Source organism: Hibiscus syriacus, unplaced genomic scaffold, assembly GCF_006381635.1.
Source record: "Hibiscus syriacus cultivar Baekdansim isolate YM2019G1 unplaced genomic scaffold, ASM638163v2 tig00111002_pilon, whole genome shotgun sequence".
Taxonomy (NCBI): Eukaryota; Viridiplantae; Streptophyta; class Magnoliopsida; order Malvales; family Malvaceae; genus Hibiscus; species Hibiscus syriacus.
Window position 1 is genome coordinate 436,622 of NW_024062948.1, and position 23,884 is coordinate 460,505.

Here is a 23,884-nt window from a genome sequence, read left to right on the forward strand (position 1 = left end):
GCAGTATAGTGGCATATGTCGATTGGTCTCCGGAGCATGCTTCAAATGTGGGGACACTTGACATTTTATCCAGGATTGCCCAATGATGACTGGAGAAGCTGCCCAATCTGAGAGATCTGCTATTGTACCTCATAGAAGTAGAGGTAGAGGTAGAGGAAGAAATCAATCTGAATCAGCCGCTCAACCTGAAATACGTTCAACTGCTTGGGTTTACAATATCATGACTAGTAAAGATCGCGATGATCCAGAGATCATTACAGGAATTTTTCAGTTATTTGATAAACCTGTTTTGGTTTTGATTGATCCGGGATCGACCTATTCTTATATATGTAGTAAGTTGGTGAAAGAATTGAAAATCAAATTATAAGCTATAAGTAATGATGTGATCATGACTAACCCATTAGGGCATAGTGCTCGAGTGAATCAGTTTTGTCGAGGGTGTCCCATAAGGATTCAAGGAATTGAATTCCCTGTTAATATGATAGAATTACCCTTTTACGAGTTTGAAGTTATTTTGGGAATGGACAGGTTATATTGTTATCATGCCAATGTCAATTGTCGATTGAAGCAAGTATCTTTAATAAGTTCTGAGGGATCAAAAGTAATGGTGATTAGTGAAAGACTTAATTCCTTAGCTAATGTGATATCAGTGATGTCGGCCAAGATTTTAATGCATCAAGGATGTCCATCTTTCATTGACAATGTAATTGATACTCGGGTCAAGGAAAGAAGATTGGAAGATATTCCAACTGTCCAAGAGTTCCCAGAAGTATTTCCTAAGGAATTACCAGGATTACCTCCTGATAGGGAGGTTGAGTTTCAAATTGAGGTTATGCCTAGAACAACACCCATTTCGATGGCTCCTTACCGAATGGCCCAAAAAGAAATGAGAGAGCTAAAGACTCAACTGTAAGAGTTATTGGATAAAGGATTTATCAGACCCAATGTATCGTCGTGGGGTGCACCACTATTATTTGTAAAGAAGAAAAATGGCTCTATGCGTCTTTGCATTGATTACCAATAACTCAACAAGGTGACCATAAAAAATAAATATCCTCTTCCAAGAATTGACAATTTATTTGACCAACTTAAGGGAGTTACGGTGTTTTCCAAAATTGATTTACGCTCAGGTTATCATCAGTTGAAGATTCAAGAGAAAGACATTTCAAAGATGGCTTTTAGGACTTGGTATGACCATTATGAATTCGTAGTTATGCCATTTGGATTAACTAATGCACTAACTGCGTTTATTGACCTCACAAATAGAGTATTCCAACCGTACCTCGATCAGTTCATGGTCGTCTTCATTGACGATAACTTGGTTTATTCAAAGACAATTGAGTAGCATGATGCCCATCTGAGGGTGATTCTTTAAACACTACAAGACAAGACGATTTATGTTAAGTTGTCTATGTGCGAGTTTTGGTTGACTGAAGTGGCATTCCTTAGACACGTGGTTTCTGCAGAGGTGATTCGGGTATATACTCAGAAAATAAAAGCTATATTAGATTGGGAAGTTCCAAGAAATATTTTGGAAGTACGAAGTTTCTTGGGTTTGACTGGATATTATCAAATGTTCGTAAAGGACTTTTTGATGATTTCTTTCCCTTTGACCAAGTTGTTAAAGAAAGTTGTGCCTTTTGCATGGATGGACAAGTTTCAAAAGAGTTTTGAATCTTTCAAGAAGGTTATTACGGAGGCTCCAGTGTTAGTGCAACCAGAATCAAACAAAGACTACACGATTTATATCGACGCCTCCCATAATGGTCTGGGATGTGTATTAATACAAGATGGAAAAGCAGTCATCTATTCTTCGAGACAACTTAAGCCCCATGAGAAGAACTATCTGACGCATGATCTTGAGTTAGCAGCGGTGGTTTTTGCACTGAAGATTTGACTCCACTATTTATATGGTGAACGTTGCTACATTTACACAGATCACAAAAGTTTGAAGTATTTGCTAACTCAAAAAGAGCTTAACCTAAGACAAAGAAGGTGGATCGAGTTACTTAAGGACTATGATGTAATAATATATTATTATCCTGATAAAGCTAATGTGGTAGCTGATGCTCTTAGCCGAAAGACTTTTGCAGCTCTACGTGTGTTAGATGCCCGACTCACATTGAAGGAAAATAGTGCTCTTGTAGTTGAGTTGAAGCTAAAACCTTTACTTTTGGATTAAATTAGGGAATTTCAAAAGAAAGATGATAAGTATTTGACAAAGAGTGAACAAGTGGATAAAGGTAAAATTAAGGACTTTGAAGTAAAGTCGGATAGATGCTTATATTATAGAGATAAAGTTTATATTTCAAATAATGAAGAGTTGAAGAAATAAATATTATTATAAGCTCATTGTAGACCTCTAACCATGCATCCAGGAGGGAACAAGATGTATCAAGATTTGAAAGGGCGTTTTTGGTGGCCAGGCATGAAAAGAGAAATATCAGACTTTGTTGCAAAGTATTTTACTTGTCAGTAAGTGAAAGCTGAACATCAAGTACCTTCTGGACTATTGCAACCGCTCTCTATTCCTCAATGGAAATGGGAAAGAGTTACGATGGATTTTGTAAAAGGTTTGCCATTGTCACCAAACAAAAAGGATTCAATCTAGGTAATTATGGATCGCCTACCAAAGATTGTACATTTCATTCCTATTCAAATGGATTATTCAATGGATACGTATGCTGAATTATACCTCAAGGAAATAGTCTGACTACATGGAGTTTCAATTTCAATAGTTTAGATAGAGATCCAAGATTTACTTTGAGATTTTGGAAGTCTTTACATGGAGCTTTGGGTACTCGATTGAACTTTAGCACTGTTTTTCACCCTCAAATCGATAGCCAATCAGAGCTGACGATTTAGGTTCTGGAAGATATGTTGAGAGCATGTGTGATTGATTTTCATGGATCATAGGAAAAGTATTTGCCGCTTGCAGAGTTCACGTATAATAATAGATTTCAATCGAGCATTAATATGGCACCATACGAAACATTGTATAGAAGGAAATGCAGAACGCCGCTTAATTGGTATGAATTAAAGGATCGAGAAGTTCATGGTCCTGATTTGACTAGATAAGTGGAAGAAAAAGTTCAGGTGATCCAGCAGAATCTCAAAGTGTCATCAGACAGATAAAAGTCATATGCAGATTTGAAGAGAAAGGAAATTGAGTTTCAAGTAGGCGACAAATTTTTTCTCAAAGTGTCACCTTGGAAGAAAGTACTCCGTTTTGGACGTAAAGGAAAGCTCAGTCTTAGGTTCATTAGACCCTATGAAATATTGAAAAGAGTAGGACCAGAGCCACCAGAGATGCAAAAGATCCACAATGTCTTTATGTGTCTATGCTCAGGAGATATCAATCAGATCCTTCGCACATCATAGCACCCGATGAAATAGAAGTTCAGTCTAACCTGACCTACGAGGAAGAACCAATGCAGATTTTGGAACATGAGTTAAACAGTTGAGGAACAAGACAATTCCATTGGTTAAAGTTCTCTAGAGGAATCATATAGTAGAAGAGGCGACTTGGGAACGTGAAGAGGACATGAAACGATAGTTTCCGTATCTCTTTGTACAATGAAAATTCGAGGATGAATTTTCTTATGAGGGGAGATTTGTAACACCCTAAACATCGGGTAAGTGACTTAAATGTAAGAATGTAAAATTTAACGGTTTAATTGGAATAAGTTAATAACTTCAATGACTAATTTTGGGAATTTGTGATTAGAACTTAATTACAAAGATGGAAGAATGGAAGGGAAAAGAGGTCTTTTATCATGATATGAATTTAAAATTTATTTAAAAAGATATTTAAGCCTAGGAAGATAGGAAAGAAGAAGTATCTATAAAGAGTTTGGCTTATTTATTTTTTCCCTTTTTGTGCCGTAAACCTCCCTTTACAAGGTGAGAGATTTACAAGTTGATTGTTTCTTGAATTTTTAAGTGATTTTTGTATTTTTGGGATACATAACCTTAAGGAAGGCTTAAAGATGAAGAAAAAGTAAGTTAATAAGGAATTCTTAGTGAATTAGTGAAATGTGTTTTGAAGTGAAAGGTTGAGATTTGGCTAATAAATGGATTCTAAAGGTAGAATTAACTTATCAAAGTTCTAACTAAGAGAAATGAAGTGTCAGAAATGATTTAGAACATGTTTGAATAAATGACATGATTTTTAGTTTTAAGATTTCCCTAGAGAAATTTGCATGTTATAAGAGGATTATTGAAGATTAGTTGATTAGGATAAGTGTTAATGAATTTGAAGAGTTTAATAGAGCTAAGAATAAGATATTTAGGTGAATTTGGGGAAAAATTCATGGGGAAGTAAATGAAATATGGGCTAGGGTATCGGTACTTTAAGAACAATACCGATACTATAGTGTTAAATCAAATAAAATAGGTTGAATATGATGTACAGTATCGATATTGGTTGAATTAGTATCGGTACTGAAAGTGTGGTATTGATACCAAGAGTAAGGTATCGATACTATTAGTAAGTATGAAATTCCAAAATGCCAAAATGGTATCGGTACTGAAGAGGGTATCGGTACCATAGTATAGAAGTATTAGTACTGAAGGATGGGTATCGATACTAATGTGTATAAAAGTTAAAGTGGGACTTTTAGTTTCGTTTTCTAAATGCTAATTGGATATACTTTATTGTAAAGTGTATTGATATTGGATATATCTACGCATAGATTTGGATCGGAAACGTATCGGTCAAGGCAATATAGCAAAGAGATTTAGAAAAAGGTAAAAGGATTCGTTTAGAACTTACGTGGGGAAAAGGTGTGTGCAACTCATTTATTTCATGTTAGAGAGGATGACGACTTGTTTAATTTCTTTCATGCATTATTTTATAATGTTTGATTCAAGTTATATTTATAAAGCTATGTTTTTATTTATACATGTACTTGAATGTGAATAGATGATATGTAAATATGCTTTACACGAAAATGTCCTACGTGAAAGTAATCTACGAGAATGTACACTACGCGATTAAGATACACTTTAAATAGTGAAATGAAGAATAATTATAAAGTTAAAGCCAATGTATATGTATGAGAATTAGAGGTATAGTTGGAATGCCAAGAGTCGAGGGTTCTACGCGGTCCTTCGGGACAATCTATGTAGTCCTTCATGACATTTCTATGTGGTCATTCGGGACAAATTCTACGCGGTCCTTCGGGAAAAATTCTATGTGGCTCTTCGGTGTAATTTATATGCGCAGTGGTGGCTGCATTAGTGCGCAACCTCAATGTACTAAGATACCTTGAATTCTCAGTGTTATGCATTGGGCTTAAAGAATAAAATGATACGAGTTGAATTATGAGTAACTTTATATGTTTTATCATAAAATATATATTGATTTCAGTATGAAATGTATTATATGGATTGAATGATAAACTATTTTCAAATATTTTCTTTTATACTCATTATTACCTCACTAAGTCAACGACTTAGCGTGTGAATGTTTCACACATTGGTTCAAAGAGATCGGAAGTGTGAAGATTAGGAAATGACGACACACACTGGGAAGATCATATCAAAACCATTTGGAATTGTAGGTTTATGTTCACTTTGTAAATATTGTTGGCATGTATCACCATTAAATGGATATGCTCTGATCAATTTTGTAATCATACTTTATTGTATTTATGTAAATTATTAAGTATTTATTTCCAGTGTGAGTTTGAATTTTTAATATTTACTCTCAATTATTGGTTCAACCATTTTAATAGAAATACAAGTTTTAAATTTGTAATTACTTTTAAAAAGTCAATGATTTGAAAAGTTAATGTGACACCACGGATTCGTATCCGGGTCAGATACGGGTTGGGTGTTACATTTTCTTTGTTTTTCTTTGCTTTCATTTTCCTTTTGTTTATTGCATCATTCATAAACAGAGGTATTGAATCTTTAGTCAGCTGTGAAAATAGAAGGCTTGTTAAATGGAAAATAAGAACGTTCTTCAGATGGTTACCAGTGTAGAGGTACACCATGGTCCGAGGCTCTATAGGGAAAGGGGAGATGGTTTGTCGACCGATCACGTCTCCAACCTGTCTGATTATACGTCGATTTCTTTGAAAAATGACATATCTGATTTACGCGAGATCTAGGAACAGTGGGGACCCAAGATGAGGCAGAAGTTTCAGCAGTGTTTTGGTGATATCGCCTACCTCCTAGCTGTCGAGGTAGAGGATGATCTGGTTAGAGCTCTGATCCAGTTCTGGAACTCGAGTTACCATTGCTTCACCTGTAACCGGATAGATTTGATACCCACCTTGGAGGAGTACATCTCTTTGGTACATAATGAGGGGATTTAGGACGTTAATTATACTGCAAATCAATCAAGCCTCAACCATTTCGCATCAAATTAACCAGGATCTCCAGGGTGCACGAAGAATGAGTCATTTCTCGGACTAGGCATAAGGGCGAAGGTGACGGCATCACCTGGAACAACATTAAAGAGATCCTAGTTCAGTATCTAAATGAGCAAGTTCGGCTGAACTTATTAGCTTTGGGGATTTATGGACTGGTTATTTTCCTGAAGGCCTTGGGATACATTGAGGCAGCTGTAGTTGATTTGTTTGATTAGTTTTCAAGAAAAGTGAACCCAGCTCCTGTTACTTTAACTCAAACCTTTCGATCCCTGAACGTTTGTCGAAGAGTTGGGGGCAGTCAATTTCTGGGGTGCACTCAGTTGTTATACATCTAGATTCGTAGTCATTTTTGGAAAATCGATAGTGCCTCTTACTACCACTTCAGCATGCAGTACTCGCCTATGAAGGAATTTATGGAACAGATGTGGCCTCATGTTGACAAGGATACTTGGATTAGAGCGCTCCGAAACCTCCAGGACTTGGATGTAGTTTTGGCGTGCCTCGTGGCAGATCTAGTTAGAGTTTGTTTTTTGAGTTGGTGATAGAAATTGGGTTGTTCTACTTGGACTTTGGGGAGTTGCAAGTTATGCTCCATTGTTAGCATTGAGGTAATTTGGGGGTCGTAGGTTCATTCCAGCTACTTTGGGCTATCTACTTCTGACTTTGCTTTCCAGGAAAACGACTACAAGAATAACCTTTGCAAGTCAATTGAGTCTTGGAAAAAGATGTTTCACACTCGAGCAGAGCCAAGTGAAATTATGGTGACGCTCGACTATTAGCAGTGGAGGCACACTCGATCAAATGATAAGGTTCATCTTCCTGACTTAGGTGAGGTTGTTCTTATGGAGAAAATGGTATATGTCATCCCGTCAGAGGATGAGATCGTTAGGACCGAGTTTGAGGCTGAAAGAGTCAAGTGGATTGTGAAGTTGGAGCAACTCGAGTATGAGAGATTTGTTGTAGGTCTCAATGTTTATTTTCACGCAGCTTAATTTGAGATGATAAGAAAGAGAAATGATCAGCTCGAGTCAGACCACGAGGATTTGAGGAAATGTTACAAGGTTTGGAGAAGACCAATGTTGCAGTTGGATCCAACAGACTTATGTGCAGTGGACTCAAGAGTTAGAGGCTGAGGTCGAACGTCAAAGAAAGACTATTGAAGAGTTGGAAGAAAATAGAAGGCACCAGATCATAGAGTCTAAGGATGATGGTTGCCAGATTAGGGTTTGAATAGAGAACTTCAAAAGGTGAACGATCAGGTCACCAGGATAAAGATAAGAAAGCAAAGGTAGCACTGTGCTGAAAGATTTTAAGGCTGAGGTGAGTCGGCTACTGGCAAAGCTCGACATCAGAGCGTAGAGGATCAAGCACTTGGAGGTTGATTATGCGATATTAGACCTCGAGAGGAAGCGTAGGGAGACTGAGCTTGGAATACAGTGAGGAATTACTCATACTTGGATCTTGAGGAACCAAGACAAGGTTGACCATATTGCGACTTTGAATATGAGGGTACAGGAGGCTCGACAGAGGAATGACGAGTAGCTAGCTCAGTCTCGAGCTAAAAACAATGAGTTCATGAGGTACATCACTAAGCTCGAATAAGATTTATTTCGAGAGCCGAGGTATCTCAGTGAGAGTCTACAACAGAGGATTGCTTTATGATGTAGGGTTCATGGCCTCGAGAAGGAGTTGCATCATTGCCAAGAGGAAGTATCCGATCTTAAGCACGCTATTAGTAACGCTCAGGACGAGAAAAAGAAGGCGATAGATTCCTACGAAGACTAAAATATTGCTAGGGAGCGCATCGTCATTGAGGCACTGATTCAGATAAGCGAGGTCGCTCAATATTTGGGAGAGTTGGCCGCCTGAGCTAGGATAGTGGAGCATTACTTTAACTCGATTACAAAGACTAGGCAGAGAGTTTTGTCATTGATTACCGAGATTGTAGACTTGAGTAGGAGGGCTAGATCGTACTTGTAGTGGGGAATCATTGTGTATGAGACTTTGTTTTTGTTTCAAAAGTGGTTCTATGATAATTGACTTTCCGAGATCGATACCTCTTGCATTCATGCATTTTACATTTTTATTGTTTTATTACTAACATTCATTTGTATTTATACGTTCACTCATTAAAGATTTTTAATAATAGAGATTTTCATTTGAAGATATTTTGGCTCCTAGTAAAAGTACTTCTTACTCATATAATACTCGGGGGAAAGCCAAAGAGAACATTGAATATAAATTGAGAGAACTTTAAGAGGCTTAGAAACGCCTAGAAACTCATTTAGAGAACATCCAAAATGACCTAAGGGACCAAGTGGCCCAGTCTAAAAAGATGTGGTATATCAGATTTCCGCATTACTTGGAGTAGACCCTAAGCGAAAGGGTAATGTCAAAGAATCCAACACGGTTGATCATGGTTCATTAGCTCATATGAGGGATCAGCTTGAAAATGTGTTACCCGAAGGGGGAATCCAAATTAAAGCAGCTGGAGCGTTTGCAGCACACCTTGTGCACCTCAATGACAATGTTGAGTACCTTGATAATGAAATCCCTTATTTCAATTTGCTTACCGAGGCTGAAAAGGCTAAGTCTGAGTTAGTTAAACAATACGAAGATGTTACAAGAAACTACAAGAGAAGGTCAAGATGATGAATTCAATTGATGAATATGGTATGGATGCCTGAGAGCTCAGCCTGGCACCTGATCTGGTTCTTCCACACAAATTCAAAACTCCTAAATTTAAGAAGGATAATGGTGCATGTTGCCCATCTACTTACCTCACAATGTACTGTAGAAAGATTTATGGTTTGTTGCATGATGAGAAGTTGCTTATTCATTTTTTTCAAGACAGTCTCACCGGCTATGCAGCCCGGTGCTACGCCCAGTTGAGCCGTGTGAACATTGTATCATGGAAAGGCTTGCCTAGGTCATTTCTGGAGTAGTATATACACGTCACTGACATGATATCTGACCGGGTAGCCCTAATGAATATGGAAAAGAAGCCCAATGAAAGTTTCCGGTAATACGCCCAAAGATGGAGAGATTTGGCTGCACAGGTTCGGCCACCACCTTTAGAGAAGGAAACCACAGTTCTTAGACCGCATGTTGGGAAGTGCCTCAAGGAGTTTCTCTGATATGGTGATCTCGGGCGAGCTGATAGAGGCAACTATCAAGAGTGGAAAATTGAGGGTGGAGAGAATCGGGTATTTAAGAAGAGAGACAATTAAGTAAATACTACCACCACCTACAACAAGGATTATTCAAATAATGTCACGATTTCTCAACCAAAGGCTGTGGGTGCAGAGTCTAACACAATAAAGACGAGTATCAAGGTCAAAGAAGAAAAGTTGAGAAATTAACGTTCACACCAATTCCAGTTACTTATGCTGAGTTATATGCATCATTGTTCAAATCCAACATGGTTCATCCATACCATCTTAAACCACTTCAACTGCCTTATTCGAAGTGGTATGACGTGAATGCACGATGTGAATATAATGTAGATATTGTGGGGCACTCGATTGAAAATTTTTTGTCTTTCAAAAAGCTGGTGCAGAACTTGATTGATATTGGGTTGTTGGAGTTTAATTCTCCTGATGTTGTGAAGAACCCATTGCCCAATCATGGTGGGTAAGAAGTAAACGTTATTCAAAAAGAGAGTAGGAGAAAAAGGAAGAGGCACGTGTCTGAGGTCAAGTCCCCACTCGGATGGGTATTTGAGCAGCTTACAGGTGCTAGTTTGATTAAGCAAAATTTGATTTCTGATCAGGATGAAAGTGGATTGTTTTGCAATTTTTACAAGGATGAAAGGCATGAGATTTAGCATTGTCACAAGTTCATAGCTTTAATTAAATCAATGATGGAAATAAAGAGATTGAATTCTTTGAAAATGTTGAAGAAAGGAAATATGATGAGGTATGCACGTCAGAGTACACTAAACCTGCATACGGAGTTGTGAAGCCAATTGCTATCACTGTGAAGACCAATGTGACAAATCCTACCCCTATCACTCTTAAAATAGTGATTTTCGTTCCATATTTCAGGGCAAACTCGTCACCTCAACGTGACGAGTTCCACGGGATATAATTTTTATATTCCGTGAGGATTTCGACATGACGAATTCTATTAAAAAATCTTTTTCCATATGATTATGCGGATTTATTGTTGGAAAGAAAAAATACACTGGAACTCATCACGTAGAGGTGACGAGTTCCATCGTTCATTTCCTTAAATTTTAACTATAAATAGGAGTTGGGTTAGTTGATAGATTTATAGGAGAACCAAAACATGCAGTTATAGGAATAATATTCGTAAAATTATCATTGATATTTGTAAAATCGGTACAACATGGGAATACGATTACAAAGGATTTATTGACCTGCTCGATATCTTGGGAGATGTGGACAGTGCTTCCTATTGTGGTCTTTACCTCTACAGTGGCCACATAGCTTCGGTAGACCTTGCTCTCTTTGAAGGTCATCCATATTAGTATGAATATGAGTAGATTTAGGACTATCCCTCAATTTCCTTTGTAATTGCGGACTGGACAACCATTCTGTAGAGACAGTAGATGGCTAATAAGCATCGTTCGGGAGATACTTAAACTCGTAACTGTATATGTTGGGCATAGTATGCAAGATATAACAATCATCAACGTAAATGCATGGGTCTACATTCAAATGCATACATGCATCAACCGTGTGAGCACATGGGTATCTGAAGGCTTGAAATCGACCATAATCACACCATCTTCTATTCAGATTATTGGTATATGTGGCAGAAGTCCCACCCTCATATGGTCGAACAAGTGCTTGGATAATATAATCAGATTACAGTCTAGTGAAATTACGAACATAAATTGATGTTTCATGAGTTTGATTTTTGGTCATTTCTTTCTCCAGATATGGAGCCCAATTTCTACCTTCGTTGAGCATTGCCTGTACCTGGGCACTTTTGTCTGCCCAAACTTTACCCAATCTGAAGTATGTCTCCCAAACAATACTTGTCACTAGAATATGTCTAGTCCCTTTTAGCAATGAATTGATACACTCGGCAAGATTGGTTTTCATATGACCGTAATATCTACATTCATCATCATATACATGTGTGCATATTTACCGGGGTATCTCAACTGCAAAGTTATACACCTCTTCTTCATAGTTTCACAAATTTCCAATCTTGAATGAAACCTCGGTTGTAGTAATGCGTAGCCTAAAAAAATAGTTACATGTAAGTATAATAATTTTAAATGAAGACCAAGACCAAAAAACTAAGGGTAAAACTGAATAAGGTACCCATGCTGATAATCTCTTTCTTTATCTTCTTATTGTTGAACCTCGTCATAGCATTTGAAGCAATATAAAATATGCAATACGCAGAAATGCATGCGGAGAAGACCACCTACTTCCCAATTTGTTAATCATGGCCAACAACCTAGGTGAATGGTCTGAGATCATATAAACCCTATTTTGAGTGATAACATGAGAGCGCATGTTTGACAGAAAGAAATTTCAAATTTTCTCGGATTTATTTTTAACGATGACGAAGGCATTGGGGAAGATGTTTCTGTCACCATCTTGTGCAATTGTTATCATAAGGATATATTTGTATAAGTCGTACAAAAAAGTGTCATCCACTTGAACCATATGTTTGCAGTAACAAAAACATTCAATTTGTGACTTGAAAGCCTAGAACAAGCCTCCGAAAACTCTCTTCCTAGGGATAATTTGTCCATCAAATGTGGTTGCAGGATAAGTGTAGGAGTGAACAATGGTCCTTGGGATGAAATATTTCATTGTGTGCAACAGATATGGCAGTTCATTGTATGACTGATCCCAATCACCGTACAATAGTGTCATAGTTTTGTTTGGCCATCCAGGACTTGTAATAAGATGGAATATACCCAAATTTATTATGTATTGATTCCACACTCATTGATATCGAGATCCTTGGATTTTTCTCCACCAGTAGCTTTACGTATGCATAAATGACATCAGAGTCTAAGTGTTTGTGGTCTTGTGTGAAGGAGCTGAACGTGCAACTGTGCTGGTTGTGGAACCTTGTCACTTCCCACAACATCTTTCGTTGTAGGTATGTGACACGTATCTTGCACTTACAGCAGACATTGTTGTTAATACATCTAACAAAATATGTCTTCTGGTCAGACTCCACAATGGTGAATTCCATATGAGCTTCGATACAAAACTCCTTCTCAACTAGTTGAGCATCATTCTTACTCTCATACTGTAACCCAACTCCAAACTCTGTCGATACTTCATATGAGGTCCCCCAATAGGTTGCGCATATATCAAGCATATCATGAATCTCAGGATTCCTCATGGCATCATAGTTTATCTCATACATTGCAACTACTTGACGATATTGAGGCATTGTTGGGATATATGATGCTCTATCGATCAACCGAAAAGTGCCAAGAGGGGGTCAATTGGCTAAATAAAAAAATTGGGAGTATGGAGAGAAATGATAGAAAAACTATACAAATATTTAGAGTGGTTCAACTTCCTCAATGAAGTTTACATCCACTACCTCAGCTCCACACTAAATATTTTAACAACTTCACTCATTTTTTCTTTCTTTTTCCAGGCTCAAGAGTAAACTTTTACAACTCCTTAGTTTTCAATGGCTAAACTAGAAACCAACCCCTTTTTCAAAAGGATAGAAAGAATGTAAACAAGAAACCTCTCAAAGGAAGGTGTTTACAAATTAAGCTCACTAAAAACACACTATTTACAAGAGAAAATGAACAATAAAGAATGAAAGCTTTTCTCTCGATGATCAATGCTTGGATAGGTGTGTGTAACATTCTTCAAGTGTCCTCAACTTGTTTTTATATGTTGGAATGTGTTTGTAGCTGTTTCTAGTCGTTGGGGATGTTTCGGAGCCGTTGGGGGACTTAATTATTGTAAAAATTAAATTGCTCAGACCATAGATTATCGATCCTCAGGCTTAGAATATCGATATTGTACTAATAAAAATTAGTCATTTTTTACCGTTGGGCTAGGAGTATCTGTACTGAGATCATGGTATCGATATTACTATACAAAGTAGTATCGATACTCCTTTGAGTATCTGTACCAAAAATACCTACTGGAATTTGAACACATTTAAAACCAATAAGCAGTATCGATACTGCTATGAGGGTATCGATACTACAAGAACAATATCGATAATGTTCATGTGGTATCGATACTATAAGAAAAATATCGATACTTCTTTCAAGAAAATCATTTGAAAAATATCGATACTTTGAATTATTTTTGAAAATTTTGAATAAATTCAATTTAGTCTAAAATCATTTTTTCCCTTAAAATTGTTATATCAAAATAGGTTCAACAATCTCCCCCTTTTTGGTATAGCAAAACATTTGAAAAATGGTTTAGGCAAAACTTCTCCTTAATAAAACATTTAAGAAAAAAGTAATATTTTGGAAAGATATTAAAGCTCCCCCTTTTTCATTCTTGAAATTGAATTTTTCAAACATATACTTCTCCCCCCTTTTTGTTATATCAAAAATAATTCAAACATTTAGGTTCATAAATTACAATGGAGAGTAAGTAGAAATTTTAACGTAAAATCAATTGAAAAATCAAAACCTCCCCCTCAACAAATGATTTCTAAAAAGAACTTAACTTTAAAGGCTTTACACCTAAAAAATTGAATTTCAACAATGATGAACAAACATGTTAGTAAGACATGAAATCCAATAAATCCAAGTCTATATTACTTTATGCAATATTAATATAAAACATTAAAGTTTATATGTATAAAGCTATCCAAAAATGTTATGCATTTGAAAATTTGATAACAATTGTTAGAGATACATCATTTGCAATAAAACCATATGCGTAAATATTTAAATTTAAAGTCAAAAATAAAAGCTTGTCAAAACAAAACATTAAAAACATATTTGACCAAAAAATCATTATGATGAACAAAAAATATGAAAAATTATTTAAACTTTAAAATGTTCACCATAACATATTTAATATACATGAGAAGGGAAAAATAACATATAATCATTTATGTTCAAAACTCATGCATGCATAAAAAAAAATGCAACAAATATATAAAAACAAAAACATTAAGCTTAGAGGCTATCCATTCCCCATTTTGTGTGGCTAGAGCATTTGAATTTCTTCACTTGTGACACCGTTGCTCCCACATACCTACAAGAGACATTTATATAGCTTTGGGTATCCAAATTACTTTGGATGATTGAATGTTAGTGCAAAAGTCTTCTGTTCCCTTAGGAACACATACATGTCTATTTTAAAATGTTTTCTAAGTTTTAAAGGACAATTATGTTCCATGTGACCATGAAAATGGCATGTGAGTACTTTGCCATTTTTAAACATGATGAATTGTTTTGAGAAATTTTTTTTTTCTTTTGTTAAGCATTCAAGCTTAACTTTTAAATCAAGATTTTGTTTTTCTAAATCATTGCTTTTGAAATCTTAAAATCAATTTTCAAAATTTTATATTTTCAAAATCTATTTTTGTTTTCAAAAGAAAATCATTTTCAACTTTAAATGTTGAAATTAATTTCTTATATTTCGAATTCATGGTCTCAAATTATAAATACAATTCATCATAGGCATCTTGTAACTCTTTAAATGAACAAGAATTTAAATCACAAGAGACAAAAGATACCCTTAAATCTTCTTCGATGGCCATGAGACATAAGTTGGCTACTTCATCATCGGAGTTGCCTTCATCACTCCAAGTTGCCACGAATGCTTTCTTTTTGCTTGATCCCTTCTTCTTTAGAATAGGACATTCATATTTGAAATGTCTTGTTCTTTGGCGCTCAAAGCACACTAGGGGACCATTCTTCTTGATCAATTCATGCTTCACTTTTTTTCTTTGGAAGACATGAATTTTTTGAATCTTTTGAAGAGCTTGGTCATCTCTTCATCTTCATCCACCTCTTCACTTGAGTCTTGATTACTCTTATTGATGGATTTGAAGGTGATTCCCACCTCATTCTTTTTCTTATTATTCTCTTTTTCTTTTTCTTTATTCTTATTTTGGAGTTTCACCTCATGAGTGAGAAAAGAACTTATTAGTTCATCAAGGGTGTACAACTCCAAGTCATTGGCTTCTTCAATGGCGGTTGTTTTACCTTCCCATGATGTAGTCAATGAGGCAAGCATCTTTCTCACTGCTTCTTCATTAGGATAAACCTTTCCAAAGTTCTTTAACTCATTTATGATTGAAGTGAACCGATAAGACATCGTCTTAATGTCTTAATCGGGCTTCATCTTGAATTTCTCATAGTTGAGATTGAGAATGCCAATCTTTGACTTCTTCACTTGGCTTGTTCCTTAATGAGTCACCTCCAACTTGCCCCAAATTTCCTTGGAATTAAAGCATGAAGATACTCTACTATATTCATCCGGACCAAGAGAACAAAGAGGATGTGTATAAATTTGGCATTTAGTTGGGCAAGCTTCTTGTCTTCATTGGTCTATTCATTTCGATTTCTTGGAGGAATAGGAGAATCGTCGATGATGGCATCCCAAACTACGAGGTCAGTGGCTTGGATGAACAACATCATCCTATTCTTCCAATAGGAGTAGTTGTCAGTATTGAAGTAAGGAGGCCTATGAATGGAATGAGAGTCTTCAAGCTCGTATGCGTCGGATATTGAAGTCATCTTCTCAGTTACTTCGAGAATTGATAGAGAGCAACAAGGATCTAAACAAGGTTGTTAAACTGTTAATTTATGACCTACTCTAATACCAATTATTGAGATATATGATACTCTATCAATCAACTGAAAAAGTGCCAAAAGGGGGTGAATTGGCTAAATAAAAAATTTGGGAGTATGGAGAGAAATGATAGAAAAATTATACAAATATTTAGAGTGGTTCAACTTCCTCAATGATGTTTACATCCACTACCTTAGCTCCACACTAAGGATTTTTAACAAATTCACTCATTTTTTTCTTTCTTTTTCTAGGCTCAAGAGTAACCTTTTACAACTCCTTAGTTTTCAATGGCTAAACTACAAACCAACCCTTTTACAAAAGGATAAAAAGAATGTAAACAAGAAACCTCTCAAAGGAAAGTGTTTACAAATTAAGCTAACTAAAAACACACTATTTACAAGAGAAAATGAACAATAAAGAATGAAAGCTTTTCTCTTGATGATCAATGCTTGGATAGGTGTGTATAACCTTCTTCAAGTGACCTCAACTTGTTTTTATATGTTGGAATGTGTTTATAGCCGTTTCTAGCGGTTGGGGATGCGTTGGAGCCATTTGGGGACTTAATTGCTGCAAAAATTACAAACCAGGGAGTATCAATATTTGGGCTTGGAGTATCGATATTGTACTAATAAAAACTAGTCATTTTTCGCTCGTTGGACTGGGAGTATCGGTACTGAGATCATGGTACATATACTACTATACAAAGTAGTATCGATACTCCTTTAAGTATCAGTACCAAAAATACCTATTGGAATCTGAACACATTTAAAACCAATAAGCAGTATCGGTACTACTATGAGGGTATCAATACTTTCCTTACCTTGGGTATCGATACTACAAGAACAATATCGATATTGTTCATGTAGTATCATACTATAAGAAAAATATCAATACTTCTTTCAAGAAAATCATTTTTGTGTTCAAATTCAAGTTTTATGGACTTTGAATTATTTTTGAAAATTTTGAATAAATTCAATTTAGTCTAAAAATATTTTTGCCCTTAAAATTGTCATATGAAAATAGGTTCAATAGGCATCTTGGGGTACGAACTTTCTATTTGCATGGCTGTTGGTGGATGTGCCCAAACTGGCGGAGCATTTTGTATTGATTGGCCACGAGAAATAACTGCCTCACAGAGATCACCCTCTATCAAAGGCTTGTTCATCTGAAGCAACCTCAGTGATATCATATTCATCGATTATTGGTATGTCATCGTCTATATAAGTGGAACAAAAATTTCATCGTCATTGCTAAAATCATAAATGATTTCACTGAATCACCCGACGAGGGTATCTAAATATTCTAATTGTTCTACTTTTGTGGTCATCGGTGCAGCAGTTGACGAAATATGAACATCTACAGTTTAGACAATAATCTCAATCATTTGATTATTGGAAGATTGATGAAGGTCAACCATAAGAGTTACATCGTCATCATCATCGATCAAGATTGCTCCATATTTGATCGGTGTCTCTAAAATGATGTGTCGATATCTCAAACTTAAAACATAACCTCTAATTTTTTTCATCTTCAATTGCCAATGAAATACATCTACCGGGAACATCATATTCACGGGCATCTGTGACAGGAACTAAACACCATCTTCAGTTTCGATAACTTGTCCATTTGGGTGGACGATTATGAAAAACTTGTTCGCCATAGCTTCAGAGAGAGATTGGGTTTTGCTTGTTCAATACAATTGTAAAAATAGCAAGTCTTGTGAAGATTCATCTGAAGTGAGCCAATTTAAAACAAATATGACCAATTATTAATTACTATTCAACAACTCTCTTGTGAAATATCATCTCTGTGGCCAAATAATGGTGGTGCATTATCATCTTCTGCAACTTTTCAGAGGTCATTCAATGCATAATTTAAACAACTTTTCAAAAAAAAGGGTGAAATAGTGGTGCATTATCATCTTCTGCAACTTTTCAGAGGTCATTCAATGCATAATTTAAACAACTTTTCAAAAAATGGGTCAAATAGTGGTGCATTATCATCTTCTGCAACTTTTCAAAGGTCATTCAATGCATAATTTAAACAAATTTTTAGAAAATTGGTGAAATAGTAGTGCATTATCATCTTCTACAACTTGTTAGAGATCATTCAATGCATAATTTAAACAACTTTTTAGACAACATGTGAAATAGTGGTGTCTTGTCATCTTTAGCAACTTTTCAGTGATGTATCAACTCAAATCAGAAAATTTTTTTGTGGTGCATTTATCACTTCATGTAAAAAAACATGTGTTTCTCATAGGCCAAATAATGACCCATTTCACCAACTTTTCAATGGCCAGTTAATCATCTTTAGCAACTATTAATATGTGTGAGTTGAAAGTCATTTTACTCTGTCATTGAAGCAAAAAAAATACTTTCAATCTTTCACTTCCAAAGCTTGAGTTTTTTTTCAAACATGTCAACTATTTGTGCAACTATTTTTTTACGATTGCAAATCTATAACCATGTGTTTCCCAAAAAAATTCAACTACACGAGTTGAAATTCAATATAGAAACAAGAGTTCTACTCGGAAACAGTAGAAGAGTATATTCCTTGTATTATAGATTTACACTATCATGCATGAGGTTTCATCTAAGCGATGATGTAGTCCTTGCTAGAATGATTGAGACATATTACTATCGCTCTTTCTCTAATGTTGATTTGTTTGTAGAGTTTGATGATCTCGATCTTGCTCATACCATTGAGGATGTTGCTTCCAGCTCGAATATCCCACCAACTCAGACAATTGACCAAGAAAAAAACATAGATGATGGAGACCCATAAGCATGGTTCCAATTCGTACGTGAACGAAAACAACAAAAAGAATAGGGAATTAAAGAACTTAATCTTACCTCAGACAATCTACTGATTACGAAGATTAAAACTTCTCAATCAATATTGTTATGTTAATGATTTTATTTAATGTTTATGGTGTTCGTAAGGTTAGTCCTATTTACGTTCTTATGTTAATGTATTGAGTTTGTAGTTTTTTTCTTCTTAATGTGCATTTCTGAATGTTTAAGCTAATGTTCATAGTTTATTATTCTTTTAAACATAATCTACTACATTTTGGAGAACAAAAAAAATCTAGATTAACTTGTCACCTTAACGTGACAAATTCTAGTGTATTTTTTCTTTCCAATAATAAATTCGCATAATAATCTAAAAAAATATTTTTTAATAGAACTCGAGTTTCACAGGAAATATTAAAATATTGACCTAAATATAAAATTTATATTCTATAAAACTTATCATGTCGAGATGATAAATTCGCTCTAGACTGTAAAAAATACAATATATTCCAAATTAATTTTTGAGGTGTCGGCCAAAAAATTTAAGTGGGTGCCCTATTGGGGTAAAAAAAAACCTGTTTTCTTATCCGCTTTGCTGTTTGTGCTAATGTTGGCCCATTTAATAGGTTGTATATTATATTCTCTCCGTAAAGAGAAGAGAACAAACATGCTCAACGGGCAAAAAGTAGCGGAACCGAGAAGCTTTCTCAAATGGAACTCACAAAAATTATACTAAAATCCGGTCCGAAACACTGTCAGTCTCTCTAAAACAACAAAATAATAAAAAATAAGGTGCATCAAAAGCGCAGCCAGCCAAATCAACCATTAATGCTCACTCTCGGGCTTTTCTGAGCAGAGGGAATGAGAGTGTCATATAAACAAAAACATTGGTGGCTTAGTTCGATTCACTAGAATAAAAACGTTGGCAAAAAGTAAAACCCATTAGGATTCAAGTAGAAGATAATAATCTTCTTTGGATGAAAAATGGCCTCAAGATTCAAGCTTCTCTTTGCAATTTCTTTCCTCCATTTACTTTTACGTATGCCCCTCTTATCTTTATATCCACACTGTTCAACTTTTTGTATATTCATCTTTGCTTAGATCTTTGCATATTTGAAGCATTAATCTTTGATTTTGAGCACCCACATTACTTTTGATCTGAAAAATCTCACCTTTTTTTTAGCATTCTGCTTGCATTTCAATGTTTTCTTGCATTTTTACTCTCTTTCTCATCTGGGTATTCTTGGTTTTGATTACTTGATCTCTGGGTTGTCTGTTTCTTCCTTCATATAGTAAAATATGTTAGATGTTTGTAGACAAGCTGTTATCCATTTGTATTTAAGATCATGCATGACATCAGATTCTATGTTTTAGCCTGTGGATCCCTTGATAGTCTTCTATACTGGGAGAGTCGGAGTTGTGGCCGAGTGTCGGATATGGAAAATATTGAGGATGGTATCGGACATGGTTAAAATTGAGAGATGGTGTAGTATAGATGATCATTAGTTCATTTCTTAAAAGAATCGACTCAACTACAGGTGTGGATTGCTTTAGCTACTTGCATTGGCATTTAAGATGCCTTAATGTTTACTGAAATGATTTTAAAAACGATTTCGAACTTGAAAATCTTTTGTGGGGAATGTTACGAATTTTGGACTATGTGATATCTCTGGACTAGGATAACTTGAAAATCGTTTTGTATGTTCTGAAACATTGGTTATCTTGCATTTTAGCTGCTGAAAGATTCATTTTTGTTGTTTGTTGAGGACTTTTGTCTGATATCAATTGCTATGACAGATTTCTGCCGTGGGAGCATAGTCGGAGTTTGCTACGGAAGGAATGCTGATGATCTTCCGACACCTGATAAAGTAGCACAACTGGTAAAACTTCACAACATTAAGTACCTTCGGATTTACGATTCTAATATCCAAGTGTTGAGAGCCTTTGCAAACACCGGAGTTGAACTTATGGTTGGAGTTCCGAATTCCGACTTGTTAGCATTCTCCCAGTTCCAATCAAATGCAGATTCATGGCTAAATAACAACATCCTCCCGTACTACCCTGCCACGAAGATCACATACATCACCGTAGGTCTTGAAGTCACTGAGAGCCCCGATAATGCCTCTGCCTTGGTTGTACCTGCCATGCATAATGTCCTAACAGCATTGAAAAAGGTTGGTCTGCATAAGAAGATCAAAGTTTCAAGTGCGCATTCTCTAGGGGTTTTGTCCCGATCGTTCCCTCCTTCTGCCGGGGCTTTCAATAGTAGCCATGCATTTTTCTTGAAACCTATGTTGGAATTCCTAGCTGAGAATCAGTCACCTTTTATGATTGATTTATATCCTTACTATGCTTTTAGAGACTCTCCCAAAAAAATCTCTTTGGATTATGCTTTGTTTCAGTCATCCTCAGAAGTCATAGATCCGAACACCGGTCTACTTTACACCAACATGTTCGATGCCCAGATAGATGCCCTTTATTTTGCCCTGATGGCTCTAAATTTCAAAACAATTAGGGTTATGGTTACGGAAACTGGATGGCCTTCGAAAGGTTCACCGAAGGAGAGAGCTGCAACTCCAGACAATGCCCAGACATATAACACCAATCTAATTCGTCATGTCATCAACGGCACCGGCACTCCTGCCAAGCCCGGTGAAGAGATAGATGCCTATATTTTCTCATTGTTTAACGAGAACAGAAAGCCTGGACTGGAATCAGAGAGAAACTGGGGCCTATTCTATCCCGATAAAACAAGTGTATATAACCTCGACTTCACTGGAAAAGGTGCCATCGATATGACAAATAGCACAAATGATACCAACTCAAACAGAGCAACATGGTGCATCGCTTCTAGCAAGGCTTCTGAGCTGGACTTGCAGAGTGCTATAGATTGGGCTTGCGGTCCCGGTAATGTGGATTGCTCCCCCATTCAGCCTAGTCAACCGTGTTTTGAGCCGGATAATCTAGTTTCTCATGCCTCCTTTGCGTTCAACAGTTACTACCAGCAAAATGGGGCCACCGACGTCGCATGCAGTTTTGGAGGAAATGGGGCCGAAGTTGACAAGGATCCCAGTAAGTCTATTATTTTCTTCAAAATCTGATTGAAAGATTGCATTGCACATGTTTATCCATCCCAATTTGTACTGACTGAGCTGGCTCGAAGATGTTATTCTTAGCTTAAGTTAACTTTTCTGTACCATGTTTCGATAAACAAACAATAGCTTGCCCGATATGCCTGATGGCATGAATTTTAAGTCTTGAAAACAACCATTATCTGTTTGATGATCGGTTTAGAATTTGGTTTTAGGATGATCTTCCTTTCCAAGAAACTAATTCTCTTAATTATATATGCAGGCTATGACAATTGCATCTATCTGACGGCTAGAGGGTAAAGCTTATATTCCCTAAGCATCTCATGTATCGAATATATTTTCTTCCATTCCTCCATTTCGCCCCCTTTACCCATGTGACTATCATCGACCGGATCCAACGTTAAATGTACTAAAGCTGTAATTATGTTACGATGCAGGCTCAACAAAACCACAAGTAACACGACTGCGTTCGCTGCTAATGCATCAGGGTCGGAACGTACCGAGTGCCCATGGGTTCCTGGTTTATTTCTAATGGCATTGATCTCATTTATCATAAACCCGGGCAATGTGTTTGATGCATCATTCTGAAAGCCAGATGAGGATGTTTATTTTATTTTTTTCCTAGGGATGATTAAATGGTGTAAGACTGTAAGAGGATGATGATAATGTAAATGCTGCGATTTGAATAGAAATATGGAATGTGCATTTATCAAAAACTCGTTTCCATTTATATTTCGATGGATTACTCAAAACACAAAACCATAAAAGAAAACAATAAATTTCGGTTTCACATTCATCAAACGATGAGAATAATAAATCAAAATTATTTTCTTTCAAGTTCAATGAGATTTTAGAAAAGTTTAATCAATAAAATGTGGACAATAAAACAAAGGTTTAACTACGTAATATTTTTTGTTTTATTACTGGTTTCAAAAAATATAATATATGACCGTTTTTGTTTTTATTTAATTAAGATGTGGTCACCACGAGTTAACTGTCATTACATAAAATCACACATTTGATACTTGTTATTTATATATTCTCTTAATTTACTAGTATTTTTAACAAATTAAAATAAAATATTTTAAAATTAAATTAATAACAAAATATATTTAACAAGTTAATATAAAAATAAAAGTATATATATATATATAATATTATGAATTTAAGTTAAATATTTATTCACTAAGATACATATATATATATATATATATATATATATATATATCATGTTGTCTATTTTAGACCAAACATTAGTCTTGGATCAATGGTTGAATACATGTTTGATTTTCCAAGAGACCTAGGTTCCATCGGAGGATTGAATTTATTTTAATTTATTTAAAATATGACTAAATTAAAAGAATATATAAATAACAGAGACCAAATCTGTGTTTATATCAAAATACCATGTCACCTAATTAACACCAATTAACTTGTTGTGACCACATCTAAAATTAAATAAAAAATGAAAGTGATCATATATTAATAAAATAAAAATAAAATGATCATATATTATATTTTTGGTTTAAGGGTCACCTTTACCCCTATAGTAGACTTAATTTATCATTTTCGCCCCTATTTTATTTTCACATCAATTTAGCTCTCAATGTTATCTAATTACATCATTCTATACATTACCCTTAACTTTAAACCCTAAATTATAATCCTTAATTTAGAGTTTGGAGTTTAGGGTTTTTGGTTTAGAAGTTATGGGGTTATGATTTAGGATTTAAAGTTTATATTTTGGGGCTCTGAGTTAGGGATAGGTATAGAATGATGCAATTGAGCAATTTTGAAGGCTAAATTGACGCGAAAATACAATAAGGGCGAAAGTGATAAATTGGATCTACTACAGGGGCAAAAGTTATCCTTTTGCCTATATT

The 23,884-nt window shown here is 35.5% G+C and overlaps 1 protein-coding gene across 1 annotated transcript; it reads left to right on the forward strand.

Moving 5' to 3' along the window:
* The first annotated feature begins 19,728 nt into the window (after positions 1-19,728).
* Positions 19,729-22,676, forward strand: LOC120149349 (glucan endo-1,3-beta-glucosidase 13-like). The gene is made up of 4 exons (XM_039162159.1): positions 19,729-19,948; positions 20,707-21,981; positions 22,264-22,297; positions 22,439-22,676. Exons 1-4 carry the CDS (start codon positions 19,894-19,896, stop codon positions 22,587-22,589), a joined length of 1,515 nt encoding a protein of 504 aa, XP_039018090.1. The 5' UTR covers positions 19,729-19,893; the 3' UTR covers positions 22,590-22,676.
* Positions 22,677-23,884: the final 1,208 nt, after the last annotated feature.

Bases quoted from the DNA above. Each gene is read 5' to 3' on its own strand.
- LOC120149349 (XM_039162159.1), top strand. From the start codon at position 19,894: ATGGCCTCAAGATTCAAGCTTCTCTTTGCAATTTCTTTCCTCCATTTA. The intron at 19,949-20,706 runs GTATGCCCCTCT...TTGCTATGACAG, and splicing joins TTTCCTCCATTTACTTTTAC to ATTTCTGCCGTGGGAGCATA. The intron at 22,298-22,438 runs GTAAAGCTTATA...GTTACGATGCAG, and splicing joins ATCTATCTGACGGCTAGAGG to GCTCAACAAAACCACAAGTA.